Source organism: Myotis davidii, unplaced genomic scaffold, assembly GCF_000327345.1.
Source record: "Myotis davidii unplaced genomic scaffold, ASM32734v1 scaffold448, whole genome shotgun sequence".
NCBI lineage: Eukaryota > Metazoa > Chordata > Mammalia > Chiroptera > Vespertilionidae > Myotis > Myotis davidii.
In genome coordinates, this window is record NW_006383009.1 from 22,008 (window position 1) to 35,232 (window position 13,225).

The window sequence follows — 13,225 nt, forward strand, 5'->3', positions numbered from 1 at the left end:
TCGGGGGGGAGTGGGGGGCGGGTAGGGGGCGGTTGAGTGGTGAAAAATGGTTTGAGGGACACATGATGGAAATGTATCCCCCGAATCCTATCCTTTATCTTCAGATAAAGTACAAATAGCTGCATGCACCAGGACGAGTGACACCCAGTGTCAGTGCAAGAATGGCACTTACCAGGATAAGGATTCTCCTGAGTACTGCCAACTGTGCAGCCCAAGGTAAGACACGAGAGCCCGCCGTGGCCATCTGCGTATCTTCATGCTCCGGCTGCAGCACCCCCTTCCCACCCCTCCTCAGCTCGGCCTCCCTTTGGCCAGGCTGACCTTCCCACTGGGCACAGTGGCCGCTAATCAGGGCCTATGAGCCTGTCAGTGGCCCATGCAAAGCTATAGGTTTTCTTAATATCAGTAGGAAGGGATTGTGTACAATGCAGCCATACTTGTAGTCATCTTTATAGCAATTCAATCACAAAATGGTTTTTGTTTTTTGGGGTGTTTTTTTGTTTTGTTTTGTTTTTGTTTTGGTGCCGGCCGGACCCCATGAACACGTAAGTGTCCACAGTCAAGTCATAATGACCCGAGCCTGTAGCTCCTTCAGGGGTTCCTCAAACCCCTGCACCAGCTCCGCCACCTTCCCCCAGGGCCCTGCTCCCTCAATAAGACTGTGTTTTCCCTGTTATTGGGATTTAGGGGCCAATAGTAATTTGGTCTTTTACAGTGTGGCTGTGCTTGGTGGGGACAGTCAACGGGTGGAGGACAAGAGGGTCCTTGTATTGAGGGTTGACTGCAGCGGTTCTCAACCTGTGGGTTGTGACCCCTTTGGGGGTCGAACGACCCTTTCACAGGGGTCGCCTAAGACCATTGGAAATCAGATATATAATTACATGTTGTTTTTGTGATTAATCACTATGCTTTAATTATGTTCAATTTGTAACAATGAAATTGGGGCTCACCACACCATGAGGAACTGTATTAAAGGGTCGCGGCATTAGGAAGGTTGAGAACCACTGGACTAGAGACTGAGGCTCAGCTTGTGGCTGGAGTGAGCTACTTCCTCACTCGTGCTCCCCCTGCAGGTCAGGGACGCTCAGTGCAGGCCTTATAGAGAAGGCCCCCCTCCTGTGGGTACAGCTCTGAACACTTAACTGGAGCCCTCGGGGGCTGAAGGTGGCATCAGGTCCCTCCTGAACCCGGCAAGGGGTGAGAGGGCCCGTCGGGCAGACAGGAGAAGGCTGTTCTTTTTCCACTCTCCCGCCAGGGGACACTGGGTGGGTGTTGCTCCCTCTTTCTCTTCCTCTTACCCCTTCACATGCTCCCTATGTTTGAACCTAGGTGCCCTGATGGCAAGGTCAAGGCCAGGGACTGTGGCCCCTTCAACAACCTCGAGTGTGTGGACCAAAAATCAGGTATCCAGGCCCATGGGGAGGCCCCAGTTCCTGGAGAGCCAGTGACCACCAGCCTGGAGGCACCCACTGCTCCCTCTGTCTCCTCAGGCACACCATGGTTGGGGATCGTGCTTGGGCTTGTAGGCCTTGCCCTGCTGGGCACACTTGTATATTATTGCTACAGGGGCCGTAACCATACAGGTGAGTTTGGCGGGAGCGATGGGCGGGTCCTGGCACTCTCTGCTGCTTCCCTCACTTCCTGCTTCAGCCCCTCCGTCTCCCAAATCTCCGGGTCTTTCTGGCCTGGCTGTGATCTTGTTCCCTGGGATCACCCCTACCCCCACCTCACGTGCACCTGTGGAGGGCCGGGGTCCTATCAGTCCCCCTGTCTGATGGTCACCTCCTCTCCTGCCAAGTCGGGGAGGGCAGGCCAGTTCTTCACGTCTGCAGGGCCCTCAGCCAAGGCAGAGGGTGGTCAGTGCCTCAACTGGGTGACAAGAGTCAGGAGGAGAAGGTCGGGAGGGGGGCGTGGTTTACAGCTTTGGTCAGAGCAGAACCCAACAGAGATTTGATGTTTACTTTTACTTCTTTCCCCCCTTTCTTCCCCTTCCTGAGGGTGTCCCAGAGTTGGATTGCCCTTCCCTGTCACCAGGCCCAAGGCACCTTGTCAGTGTCTGAGCCCCAGCCCATGCCCTTCCCAGCAGGGAGACCCTGCAGAGGGGGCCTCCCACACTAAGGCAGACACCCTTCTCTTCTAGGTTCTGGAGCGGCCATCAAGAGCAGGAGCAGAGTGAGTGGGTTTCTCCAGGACCTGTGGCGTCAGGTGGTGAGGAACTGCTTCCTGCCCAGAATAGGGCCCTGGGTGGGCGTGGCCCCAGTTTGTCCTGTGCTGCTCTCCCCGGCTCTCTAAAGTGGCCCTGTCCTTCCCACTGTTTGTGACACCCAGACCACAGCCCTGCACTCTGGGCTGTGGGGGTGTCAGGTGCTGAGCCCCCTTAGCACAGCACCAGGGTCCTGGTGCTAACAGCAAAGTCCTGGATGGGCTGAGCCTCTGCCAACCTGAGAGGAGGGAAACCTGGGAGGGGCGGGGCAGCAGAACCTACGTGTCCCCTGAGACCCTTCAGGGAGCCTGGGTGTGGACTCCTGAGTCAGCTCTTTTCCTTCCCAAGGGCTGGTTTGGTGTCTTACGAACCCCAGGAGAGGCTGAGGCTCTGGACAATGCCCGCAACCTGGCCAAGAGCGACAGAGACTCATTGTCCTCTGAGCAGGAACAGGAAGAGCTGGCAGGTGGCCTGGCGCAGCCTGCAGGAGAAACCCAGCTTCTACTGGTGAGTGGGGGCGGCCATGCCAGGTCCTGGCCTTTGTGCTGGCCCAGGAATGTGTCAGAAGCAGGGAAAGGCCAGTGCCAGTGCTGGTCAGGACTGCTGTCCTGGGGAAGGATGGTACAGGGAGATCAGGACCTGAGGGGACGGGGCTGCACTGCAGGGAGCTGTTAGCTCTGTGGAATGCCTGGGTCTTCTTATCTGTCTAGATGTCACAATATCCCCGAGTCCGGAACAGGCAGGCACAGGATGGCGCCCTCACCGTTGTTGACTGGCTGAATGAGGGCTGCAGATAGTCCACTGTGTAGTTGTAAAATAATTTAGTAAGCCATTCCTCGCAACAACAGCAATATCAGACTTATTACAAAATTCTTATTATATAAAAGCCTATGTGACTGTTGCTATGACATGAACTGACCACCAGGGGGAAAACACTCAATGCACAGGAAGAAAGGCTGCAGGAGGCTCCGGGGCAGCAGAACCTACGTGTCCCCTGAGACCCTTCAGGGAGCCTGGGTGTGGACTCCTGAGTCAGCTCTTTTCCTTCCCAAGGGCTGGTTTGGTGTCTTACGAACCCCAGGAGAGGCTGAGGCTCTGGACAATGCCCGCAACCTGGCCAAGAGCGACAGAGACTCGTCCTCTGAGCAGGAACAGGAAGAGCTGGCAGGTGGCCTGGCGCAGCCCGCAGGAGAAGCACAGCTTCTACTGGTGAGTGGGGGCGGCCATGTCAGGTCCTGGCCTTTGTGCTGGCCCAGGACTGTGTCAGAAGCAGGGAAAGGTCAGTGCTGGTCAGGACTGCTGTCCTGGGGGATGGTACAGGGAGACCAGGACCTGAGGGGACGGGGTTGCACTGCAGGGAACTGTTAGCTCTGTGGAATGCCCGGGTCTTCTTATCTGTCTAGATGTCACAATATCCCCGAGTCCGGAACAGGCAGGCACAGGATGGCGCCCTCACCTTTGTTGACTGGCTGAATGAGGGCTGCAGATAGTCCACTGTGTAGTTGTAAAATAATTTAGTAAGCCATTCCTCGCAACAACAGGAATATCAGACTTATTACAAAATTCTTATTATATAAAAGCCTATGTGACTGTTGCTATGACATGAACTGACCACCAGGGGGAAAACACTCAATGCACAGGAAGAAAGACTGCAGGAGGCTTCTACCACTCCCTGAGAGGATGGGGCCTGGGGGATCCGGCTGAAACCACCTCTCTGACATCCCCCAAGGGGTCCCGGATTGGGAGAGAGCGCAGGCCAGGCCGCGGGACCCCACTGGTGCACGATCCATGCACCGGGCCTCTAGTATGGTAATAAATCTTAGTCTAGATACCTAATCCTATTTGTAGGGTGGCATGTAGAAGTAGAATTTCTGGGCACACACACACGTGCATACAGTTTTGGTTCATATCAGTTCATGAGTTTTAGTATGACATTGAGTGGTAAACCTGTAGAAATATTTAATTTTTATTCCTCAGAAGCTTAGAAAGTCATTCCCCTTAACATAAGATGAAATTCACTAATTTTTTAGAGTTTTTAAATTTACAATGATTTTTAGCATCTAGCGTTGTTATCCAAATGGAATTGACTTGGTGACCTGATGTCACATGAGGAGTCTGACTTGTTCTGAGTCACTGTCTCTTTCCTCCAACCCCATTTCACAATGGATCCTCTCATTCCCTCAGCTTTTGGCTCCTCCTTTATCAGATGTGAAATGTTTACAGACTTTCCTGTTTCCTTTGTTTCTTTCCTGCATCTATGGTGTGCTCTTTTTAACATGTTGGTTTTTTTTTTAATTGAGTTTAGAGAGAGGAAGGGAGATGTATAGACAGAAATATCAATGATGAGAGAAACATTGATGGGTTGCCTCTTGCATGCCCTTTAGTGGGAATCAAGTTCACAACCCCGGGCATGCGCCCTGACCAGGAATACATCCCGTGATCTCTTGGTTCATGGATCAGCGCTCAACCGCTGAGCCACACCGGCCCGGCTACAGTCTGCTCTTTTAAGATAAAGTATAAAAGGAAACAAACCAAAAAGGACAACAATCCCTTGATCGTGATTAATCACTTTTCACATTTTTTAAAGTAGTGCTTATCCATGGTGAGAAAAAGTAAATAGTACAGAAAGGTTCTCAGGGAGTCGTAGACGCCTCCTGCAGTCTTTCTTCAGCCCCCTCCCCCCCACACACACTTTTTTATTTCAGGTAATTATGAGAGACAATTCTTTTTTTTTAAATGATTTTATTTTATTTTTAAACTTTTATTATTTTTTAATTTAAATTTTTTATTGTTTAAAGATGCCCTCACCACCACCCCTACTGTCTGTGTCCATGGGTTATGCTTATATGCATGCATACAAGTCCTTTGGTTGATCTCCTACCCCCACCCACACCCCCCTTCCCTCTGAGGTTGGACGGTCTGTTTGAGCTTCTAAGTCTCTGGATTTATTTTTGTCCATCAGCTTATGTTGTTCATTATATTCCACAAATGAGTGAGATCATGTGATATTTATCTTTCTCCAACTGGTGAGAGAATTCTTTGCTGAAATCTTTGTGCATATGCCATCTATATACAATACTCTACCAAATGAAACTTTTTAATATCTGAGAGTGCACATACCTTGCCAAAATATATTATTTCTATGCATATAAAATTTAGAATTATTTATAAGATTTTCCCCACCCCACCGCCACAAAAGTCATTGGAACATTTTTTAAATATATTACCTTACCTTAATCCAAGAAGAATTGAGATCTTTCAACATTCAATATTTTTCTTATCAAGGAAGATAGCATTTCAGATCAGGAGTTTTATTATGACTCAGTTAAGATTTGTGTTTTTCTTCCGATTAATTCCTGTTTCTACTAAAAGCTGTTTCTTTGTATTTTATGTGTTTTGCGACCCTTACTGGTTGGATCCTGTTGTAATTCTGTTTTCTAATTTATTGTTTCTCGTATGTTTATTAACATTCACCAAGATACGCATTTATTAAAAAAAAATATTTATTTATTTATTTATATTTCAGAGAGGAAGGGAGAGGGAGAGATAGAAACATCAATGATGAGAGAGAATCATTGATCGGCTGCCTCCTGGTAGCCCTCCATTGGGGACTGAGCCTGCAATCCGGGCATGTGTCATGACTGGGCATCGAACTGTGACCTCCTGGTTCATAGGTCGATGGTCAACCACTGAGCCACGCCAGTGGGACACATTTATTTTTAAATATTGTAGCTTATACCTTAGGGTTTTAAAAATTTATAATCATGTCTACAATAATGATTGTTTCTGCCCTTTCCACAAGTCCTGCCTCCTTTGTTTCCAGAACTGACAATGTTCACAGGTGCTTAGAGAAGGCGCGCGTTCGATCTTGACTGGATTTCACTGGGAAGCCCTTCAATACTTCGCCTAAAGGAATGATGTTGACTCTTGTTTTCATATAGAAAATCTTATCGTTATGGACGCAGCCCCCTATTTTTGAGGTGTTTTTACAAAATCAGAATTCATGTTTAATTTTACAAAATGTCTTTTCAGTCTCCATGGAGACAATCTAATAGTTTCATTTCCTTATTTAGATTATCAGTGTGGTACAGTATTAGTGATCAGTGCACCTCCAGCATTGTGGAAGAAGCCTTACTTAGATTTTGCAAAGTGCCCTCATATATAGTCTTTATTTGAGTCCCATACATGTCTCGGAGGGAGTGATTGTCTCCTGATGGGGTGGGTGGGAATGGACTAGAAAGGGCAGGAGGCAGCTGGGCAGGGCGGTGAGAATGTTCCATGTCTTGATTGGGTGATGGCTACTCAGGTGTGTCCAGTTGTCAGAGCTGGAACTGACAGGGAGTGAGCATTACTCTCGGAAACATGGGCCTCCATGAGCACCCAAGGACACAGTCTGAGAGGCACAGCAGGGAGGTTCCTCTTTGTCTCGATGGAGACTGGGAGGGAGGTGGCTGCCCAGGTCACCCAGCTGGCTGATGGTCAGGCTCACTTCTGGAATCCAGGACTCCCGACTTGAACCCAGGCGGTTTTCCACTCTATTTTACAGGGACCGACTGGCACAGACGGGTCTCAGATGAAAAGGAAGCTGCTGGTTCCAGCGAACAACGAGAACCCCATAGAAAGTGAGTGATTTGTTGGGTGCAGTGGAGCAGTGTCCTAACTGCTGTCCGCATAGCTGTTAGGGCAGTACAGAGTCAGGGACGCTGGAAACCGGGGGCCTACGCTGATGGTCACTGGACCGTTAGGACAGTAAATCCCCTCCCCTCCTCTCTCCCTTCACCCCCCTCTTCCCACTGCACACCATCCCATCCGTCACAGCAATGTTCTGTACTGCCCTGTCCTTCTCTCCACCACCTTCCCCCTTCCCTGGCTGCTCAGGGCCGGGCTCACTACACTGTGGGCACCTAAGGGGCTGGTGCTGTCCAGCAGGCCACCACCAGCCCAGGAGACTCCCGAGCACCTGACCTCTGGCTAGGCCAAATTTAAAGAGCTGTAATGATAAACTACAGATCAGATTTTAAATATTAGTACAGAAAAGGAATATAAAATATTCCATTGATAATTTTTTGTTTATTGATTGCCTGTAAATGTAATATTTTGTAAGTACTGAATTAGTACCAGATAGTGTTAAAATGAATATTACCTGTTCCTTTTTATCTTCTTCAATTCAGCTATTAGAAAACTATAAATAAGTGCTCGTGGCTCACCTTATATTTCTGTGGGTCAGTGGTGTGCAGTGCATTCCACACACGTCTCATTGAATCCTCCGCACAATCCCATGAAATGGGTGGGGTTTGCTCTGCTTCCGGGTTAAATTCTTGCTCAGAGTCTCTTTGTGCCCGTCCCACTCTGCCAGTTTGGTGGGTGAGGCCAAGCTGGGTGTGGAGCCAGAGATCGTCCCGCTCCAGCCCTCGGGCTGTGCACAGGTGCGGATGTGGCAGCCCCCGACCTTACCCTCAGGATAAGTGCAGGCTCCGTCCTCTGAGGGCTTGTTGCACTACAGTCTGTCCCACGCTCTGTCTCCGACCACATACTCCTCGCTCGCTCGATCCATGACGTCCATCTCCCCTCCCAGGTGGCTATCAGCCTTCCCTTAAAGCAGAATTCTCTGCTGATCTTGACTCTCCGAAATGCCATGGGCACAAGCGAGGCCCAGACTGGCCTGATTCTAGTCCGGTATTGCTGATGGGAAGCAGGTAAGGGATGACGAGCAGCAGGTAACCACCAGGGGGCGCTCCAGTATACAGCTGCCCTTTTTGTTGTTAATCCTCATCCGAGGATATTTTTCCCATTGATTTTAGAGAGATGGAAGGAAGGAGAAAGACAGAGAGAGAGAAACACTGATGTGAGAGAGACTCTCAATTGGCTGCCTCCCACATGCGCCCTGACCAGGGCCTGGATTAAGCCTGCAACCGAGGTATGTGTCCTTGACTGTAATCGCACCCAAGACCCTTCACTTTGTGGGCCCACACTCTAACCACCACGCCAAACTGGCTAGGTCTACATCTGCCCTTTTTGCAGGGTTTCCTCCACCTCACCTGACAGTCTCTGTGGCTTTTTCCCATCTAGCCCTGAGGGAGTGCTTCTATGAGTTCTCAAGGATCGTGCCCTTTACTCGCTGGGAGCCGTTCATGAGGTTGGTGGGCCTCCCGGAAAATGATATCTCCATCGCCAAAGCACAAGTGTCGAACCACCGGGATGCCTTGTATCTCATGCTGACCACCTGGATCAACATCAAGGGGAAGGCTGCCTCAGTCAACACCCTACTGGACAGCTTGGACACACTGGGGGAAACGAAAGCCAAGGAGGAGATGCAGGACTTCCTGCTGGAGTCCGGAAAGTATGTCTATGAAGTGCGTGAAGAAGGTTCTGCTGTTTCCCAGTGAAAAGAATTTCTTTTGGAGATCAGACCTTTCCTAGTTTATCTTTTCTCCTGAAAGGGAAATAGACTGGACACTACATGCCTGGCCAGTGCGGCTCAGTGGTTGAGCATCAACCTGTGAATCAGAAGGTCATGGATCTACTCCCTGTCAGGGCACATGCCCAGATTGCAGGCTGGATCCCCACCAGGGGCTGTGTGGGAGGCAGCTGCTTGATGATTCTCTCTTACCATTGATGTTTCTATCCCTCTCCCTCTCCCTTCCTCTCTGAAATCAGTAAGCTTGGAGAAATTTCTCTTCAAATTGGTTCATAGGCCAATGCTTAACCTCTGAGCCACACCAGCCAGGCCTGGCACTTTTTTATTCTAATAGACTTCTACTGTTTACTTGTTATTTAATGTTTTGTATAATCCATCTGTGTTGTTATGTGTCCAGGTATTTATGTCTCACTATGATAGGGCTCTTTTTATTTTTATACTTGAAAGTTTGTTCTTGTATTATTATTGTTTATTATTGTACTAGAGGCCCAGTGCACAAATTCATGCATGGGTGGGATCCAGCTGCCCACCCAGATGGGCCAGGCTCAGGGGTGGGGAAGGGGCCATGGTCGGTTGGGAGGTGCTAATCGGCCCCGATCGGGCTGGTTGGCTGCCACAGTGCGTGCCATAACAACTGGTCATTCCGGTAGCTTGGTTTTTATACATATAGATTATTTTCTGCAAACTTATTTTTGCCCCACCCTGTATATATTTGTATATTTATGAAAAACTTTTTGGAAATGTATTTAGTAGGTAGATTGCATTTAGGTTACCTAAATGAGGGAAGTTAACAAAATTGCAAAGGAATCACTGCACCTCTGGGGGTGGTGCTAGTGAGTTCCAGCTCCCTCAGGTGCAGTTTGAGCTTGTCCAGCATTAGAGGACCGGCCACTTTTACCGCAGGGGTGGGGAATGTCTGGCCCTCGGACCCTGTAAGGCCGACAGAACCATTACATGACAGGACAGACATGTATGCTTATCGTCAGCTGCCCGTGGCCCACCTGCCAGTATTGGGGTGACTCCGAGGACAGGCAGCTCCAGGCTGCCTGGGAGTGTGCAGGCTGTGAAAGTGTTAACACACTGTGGCAAAACTACTGTGATCCCGTGATGATGAGATGAGGTGCGATGAGATGATTCCTCGTGATGTGGATGACCTTGCCTCCAATAATTGACAACGATGTTGTCAACTTCTTTGCTGACAGATAACTCCAATCCACCCTTTATCCACACGCCCATGATCAACAATTCTCAAAAAACCTGAATATCAGGTAAATATTAAGGACATTATGGTACAAAGAAAAGACCTCTAGAGCCGATGATACAAATGTTGGATATGTTTCAAATCCAAGATGCAAGATTAGATCGATCAAAGCAAAATAATTGTGTTGCTGGTGACACACCCACTGGATAGTTATTAAAACTTAAGGGTGTGACACCCTACAAATGGCGACTACAAAGAAAAGAAAAGTTAATGCAGAGTGTCAGTCTTTCCAAGAGAAATGGACAAACCATTATTTTTTGTTGTTGAAGTAAAAGGCAAACTCGTGTGCGTTAGCAGTAATGACATAGCCAATCTGGAGCATCAATATAGCTCCAAACATGCTACACTCGCCCTGGCTGGTTTGGCTTAGCGGATAGAGTGTCGGCCCTCGGATTGAAGGGTCCCCGTTTGACTCCAGTCAAGGGCACATACCTCGGTTGCAGGCTCCATCCCTGACCCTGGTCAAGGCCAGTGAGGGAGCGGCAACCAATGTGTGTCTCTCACATCAATGTTCCTCTCTCTCCACTCTCTAAAAAACCAAAGCAAAAAACATGCTAAACTCGATGAGTTGGGAGACCAAATGCATCTGGATAAAATCAATGAAGCACAGACAGGCCTCAGCCAATCTGAAGAGCCGGTTGGGTGGGGGTCCGAAAAGTCGTATACCTCCCCCCCCCCCAATCTATAGGTCTCAGAATTCTTCATTCCAAAGGCCCCTTTTCACTTTGTTGGGGCCATCCCAGAATTCATGAGCAGCACCTGGCAACTTGATCTTGCACAGCCTTGAGACTGCTGGCTTCTCTGCTCAGGGAGTAAAACTGCCCTTTTTTCTTTCCTCTTCCCCCCTCCAGTTCTGCATTCTCTGGTTAGGGAAGGTTTTTTAACCATTTGCTCTCCTGTCCTTGGCTGGGGAAGATAATGGTTTGTTAGTTACAAGCTGCAAATTGCCCACACGGTTTGGCCTTGTTTTAACTTTCCTGTCTCTGCCCTGGAATCCTGTAACCGTTCTTTTCAAAACTTACCATCGCCCAGAGTCGACTGCACTCCAGACTGACCTGAAAAAGCAGTTGAGAGTAGTAACATCATCAATACCAGCTACACACCTCACCAAATACATCTGGGTGAGGAGGGTAACCTGCCTCTCATGATGGGCGCCTCACCAAAGAGAAGCAGGGAGCTTAGTTAAATGATCAAATATAGCGGGCTAGTTTTTAAGTTGTTAATTTTGTATGGCTCACGAATGATGTTATAAGTATCCACATGGCCCTTGGCAGAAAAAGGTTCCCCACCCCTGCTCCACAAGAGTGCTTCCATGTGGTTGTTGTGTTTGAATATTTATAGATGGATTTTAACAAGTGAGAAGTGGTGCGGCCCTGTGTCAGCTGCTCCCGACCTGGGCATCCAAGCCTGGGTCTCCTTTCCCTCATCTTTGGATGTGTGTGAGGAGGGTGGGGGATGTGCCAGGTACCTTCTAGGTTATGTGCCACTTCCAGTCATACTGGGACGTCCAGCCCAAGCTGGCTCTGGGGCTGAACATCTGGGGTCTCGAAGAGAAGTGGACGGTGCTAATATTTGATAACTTAGCATTAACAAGGCTCTCTCCCTTCTCCCTCCTCCTATTTGGTTATTTATTCAAGCCTTTATTAGTCTGTAAACATGAACTGCACCCGTAATTTCATCCTTGGTGCTATGAGACAGGTCAGGTACTTCCTGCCTTTGCTGTACTGTGCAGACGTTCTGCCCACGCGTCATCAGATGTGAATGACTTTTCCAGTCAGGTTCCAGCTTCGTTGTCTCTTTCTTAGTTGCCTGGTTGTCTTGTTTATTTATTTAAAAGGTCATGAGACCATGAAGTTGTCATTTTGTTTTATGTCCCGTTCATATAGCACCTCGCACTTCATACGCACTCAGTATTTCCTTAGTGATTGGGTATTTTTTCATGCTTCCCTCCAGTGAAAAGTGCACCTTTGAAGTTTGTTGGAAATATTAGTAACAATACAAGGAAAGCCATTAAGTATAAAATATTCATGTATTTATGAATCCATGACCAAATTAAATATGAAACCTCATATAAAAAGAGTGTGGGTTTGTTGTTTTCTCCGCGTCCGTCCTCCATCCTCTGGAACAGCCCGGAGTGACATGAGTCCTGGGCTGTCCATTCTCGCTGTGGGGCTCGCTCCCTCCTTTCCCCGGACGCTTTCATACTCGCCCCACATGGCCGGGTTCCTGCTCCGACTGAATTTCCCAGTGTCAGCGCCACGGGGGACTGGAATCATAGCCCCTCCTCCCCTCTCCTCCATGCCCTTCCCTGGGAGAGGGACCCCCAGGCCTGGCCTGCCCCTCTTCCCCCCCAAGTGGTGTCTCTGGGTTACACCTGCGCCTCCTGGGCCACCCTCACTTTCTCCCCCCCCTGGCCAGGGCTCTGCCCTGCAAAGTCATGGACTCCCACTTCCCCTCCTCGTGGACTTCAGGCCTTGGTTCCTCTCACCTACAGCTCCTGGGAGACCCTGGCTCCTCTTGTTTCCTTCCCCAGAGCAAAGGTGCCCGGGGCAGAGCTGTTCCCCCATACACTGCCCGCCCTGCCCCCGCATTGCTCCTCAGCCTCCTGAGGCCAGAGACTGGCCAGCAGAGGGCAGCACGCCACCAGCATACCCAGCAGCAACCAGCATACCCAGCAGCCACCCTGCAGGACTTGGAGGGGAGGCAGCCAGGGCCTTGGGCTCTCAGACAGCATGGGTCACAGCCACTCAGCCACCTCCTGCTTCTTCTTCTGACGAAGACTTAACCTGAAATCTCTCGGTCTTTGGCGCCACGGGGTTGTTACAAAAGTTTCCTTGGTTTCAAGTTTGTCCTCTCCCAGACCTGAAGCCTGGCTGTGGTGGGACCCACTCCGGGGCCTGGCCCTAAAGCCACTCCCTCCTCCGGCCAGGCGGCTCCGCAGCTCTGAGCCCGGAGCTCAGTGCCTCTCCGGCTCCACCCTCTCCAGAGGGACTCTGTCTTCTGTCTAGAAAGGATGTGGGAGTGAAATAGGACCATCGCGGCCCAGCTTCTCCCGTGGGGCTGCAAGTGCTCTCCTCATCCTCCTCTTCTCTGGAAGACCCTGGAGCTGCCCCGGCTCCACCCTCCCTTCCTCGTCCCCTTTTATCCCAGACCAGCACTAAGGGAGGTCCTGTCCTAGGAGCCTGCATCTCCGAGATTCCTATTCCCCGGTTAGTGACCTTTCTCCTGGCCCTTGACCCCTACCCCAACCCGCCCTCCAAACACATCTTGTGGGGTCACCTCTGAAGGTGAGGAGGGTAACCTGCCTCTCATCATGGGCAACAGTAACCATCCAAGACCACGG

At 49.9% G+C, this 13,225-nt stretch overlaps 1 protein-coding gene and 1 long non-coding RNA gene across 4 annotated transcripts in view; one reads left to right on the forward strand and one right to left on the reverse strand.

The window, feature by feature from the left end:
- TNFRSF10B (tumor necrosis factor receptor superfamily member 10b) overlaps window positions 1–8,722 on the forward strand; it is a 15,141-nt gene extending 6,419 nt beyond the window's left edge. The window contains exons 3-9 of one of the 3 annotated variants that reach the window (XM_015557733.1): window positions 105–216; window positions 1,330–1,403; window positions 1,491–1,583; window positions 2,141–2,208; window positions 2,552–2,710; window positions 6,750–6,825; window positions 8,273–8,722. In XM_015557733.1, the coding sequence (XP_015413219.1) occupies window positions 105–216; window positions 1,330–1,403; window positions 1,491–1,583; window positions 2,141–2,208; window positions 2,552–2,710; window positions 6,750–6,825; window positions 8,273–8,589 (899 nt within the window). In that variant the 3' untranslated portion in view covers window positions 8,590–8,722. Of the gene's footprint in view, window positions 1–104; window positions 217–1,329; window positions 1,584–2,140; window positions 2,209–2,551; window positions 2,711–3,352; window positions 3,413–6,749; window positions 6,826–8,272 lie in introns of all 3 variants that reach the window. The other 2 variants (XM_015557734.1, XM_015557732.1) reach the window with 2 other exon arrangements.
- Window positions 4,427–11,230, reverse strand: LOC107181582. Its single transcript, XR_001512243.1, has 3 exons — window positions 10,856–11,230; window positions 8,247–8,249; window positions 4,427–4,439 (listed from the first exon to the last, which is right to left on the reverse strand). It is a non-coding gene; the product is annotated as an uncharacterized LOC107181582 (long non-coding RNA).
- Window positions 11,231–13,225: the final 1,995 nt, after the last annotated feature.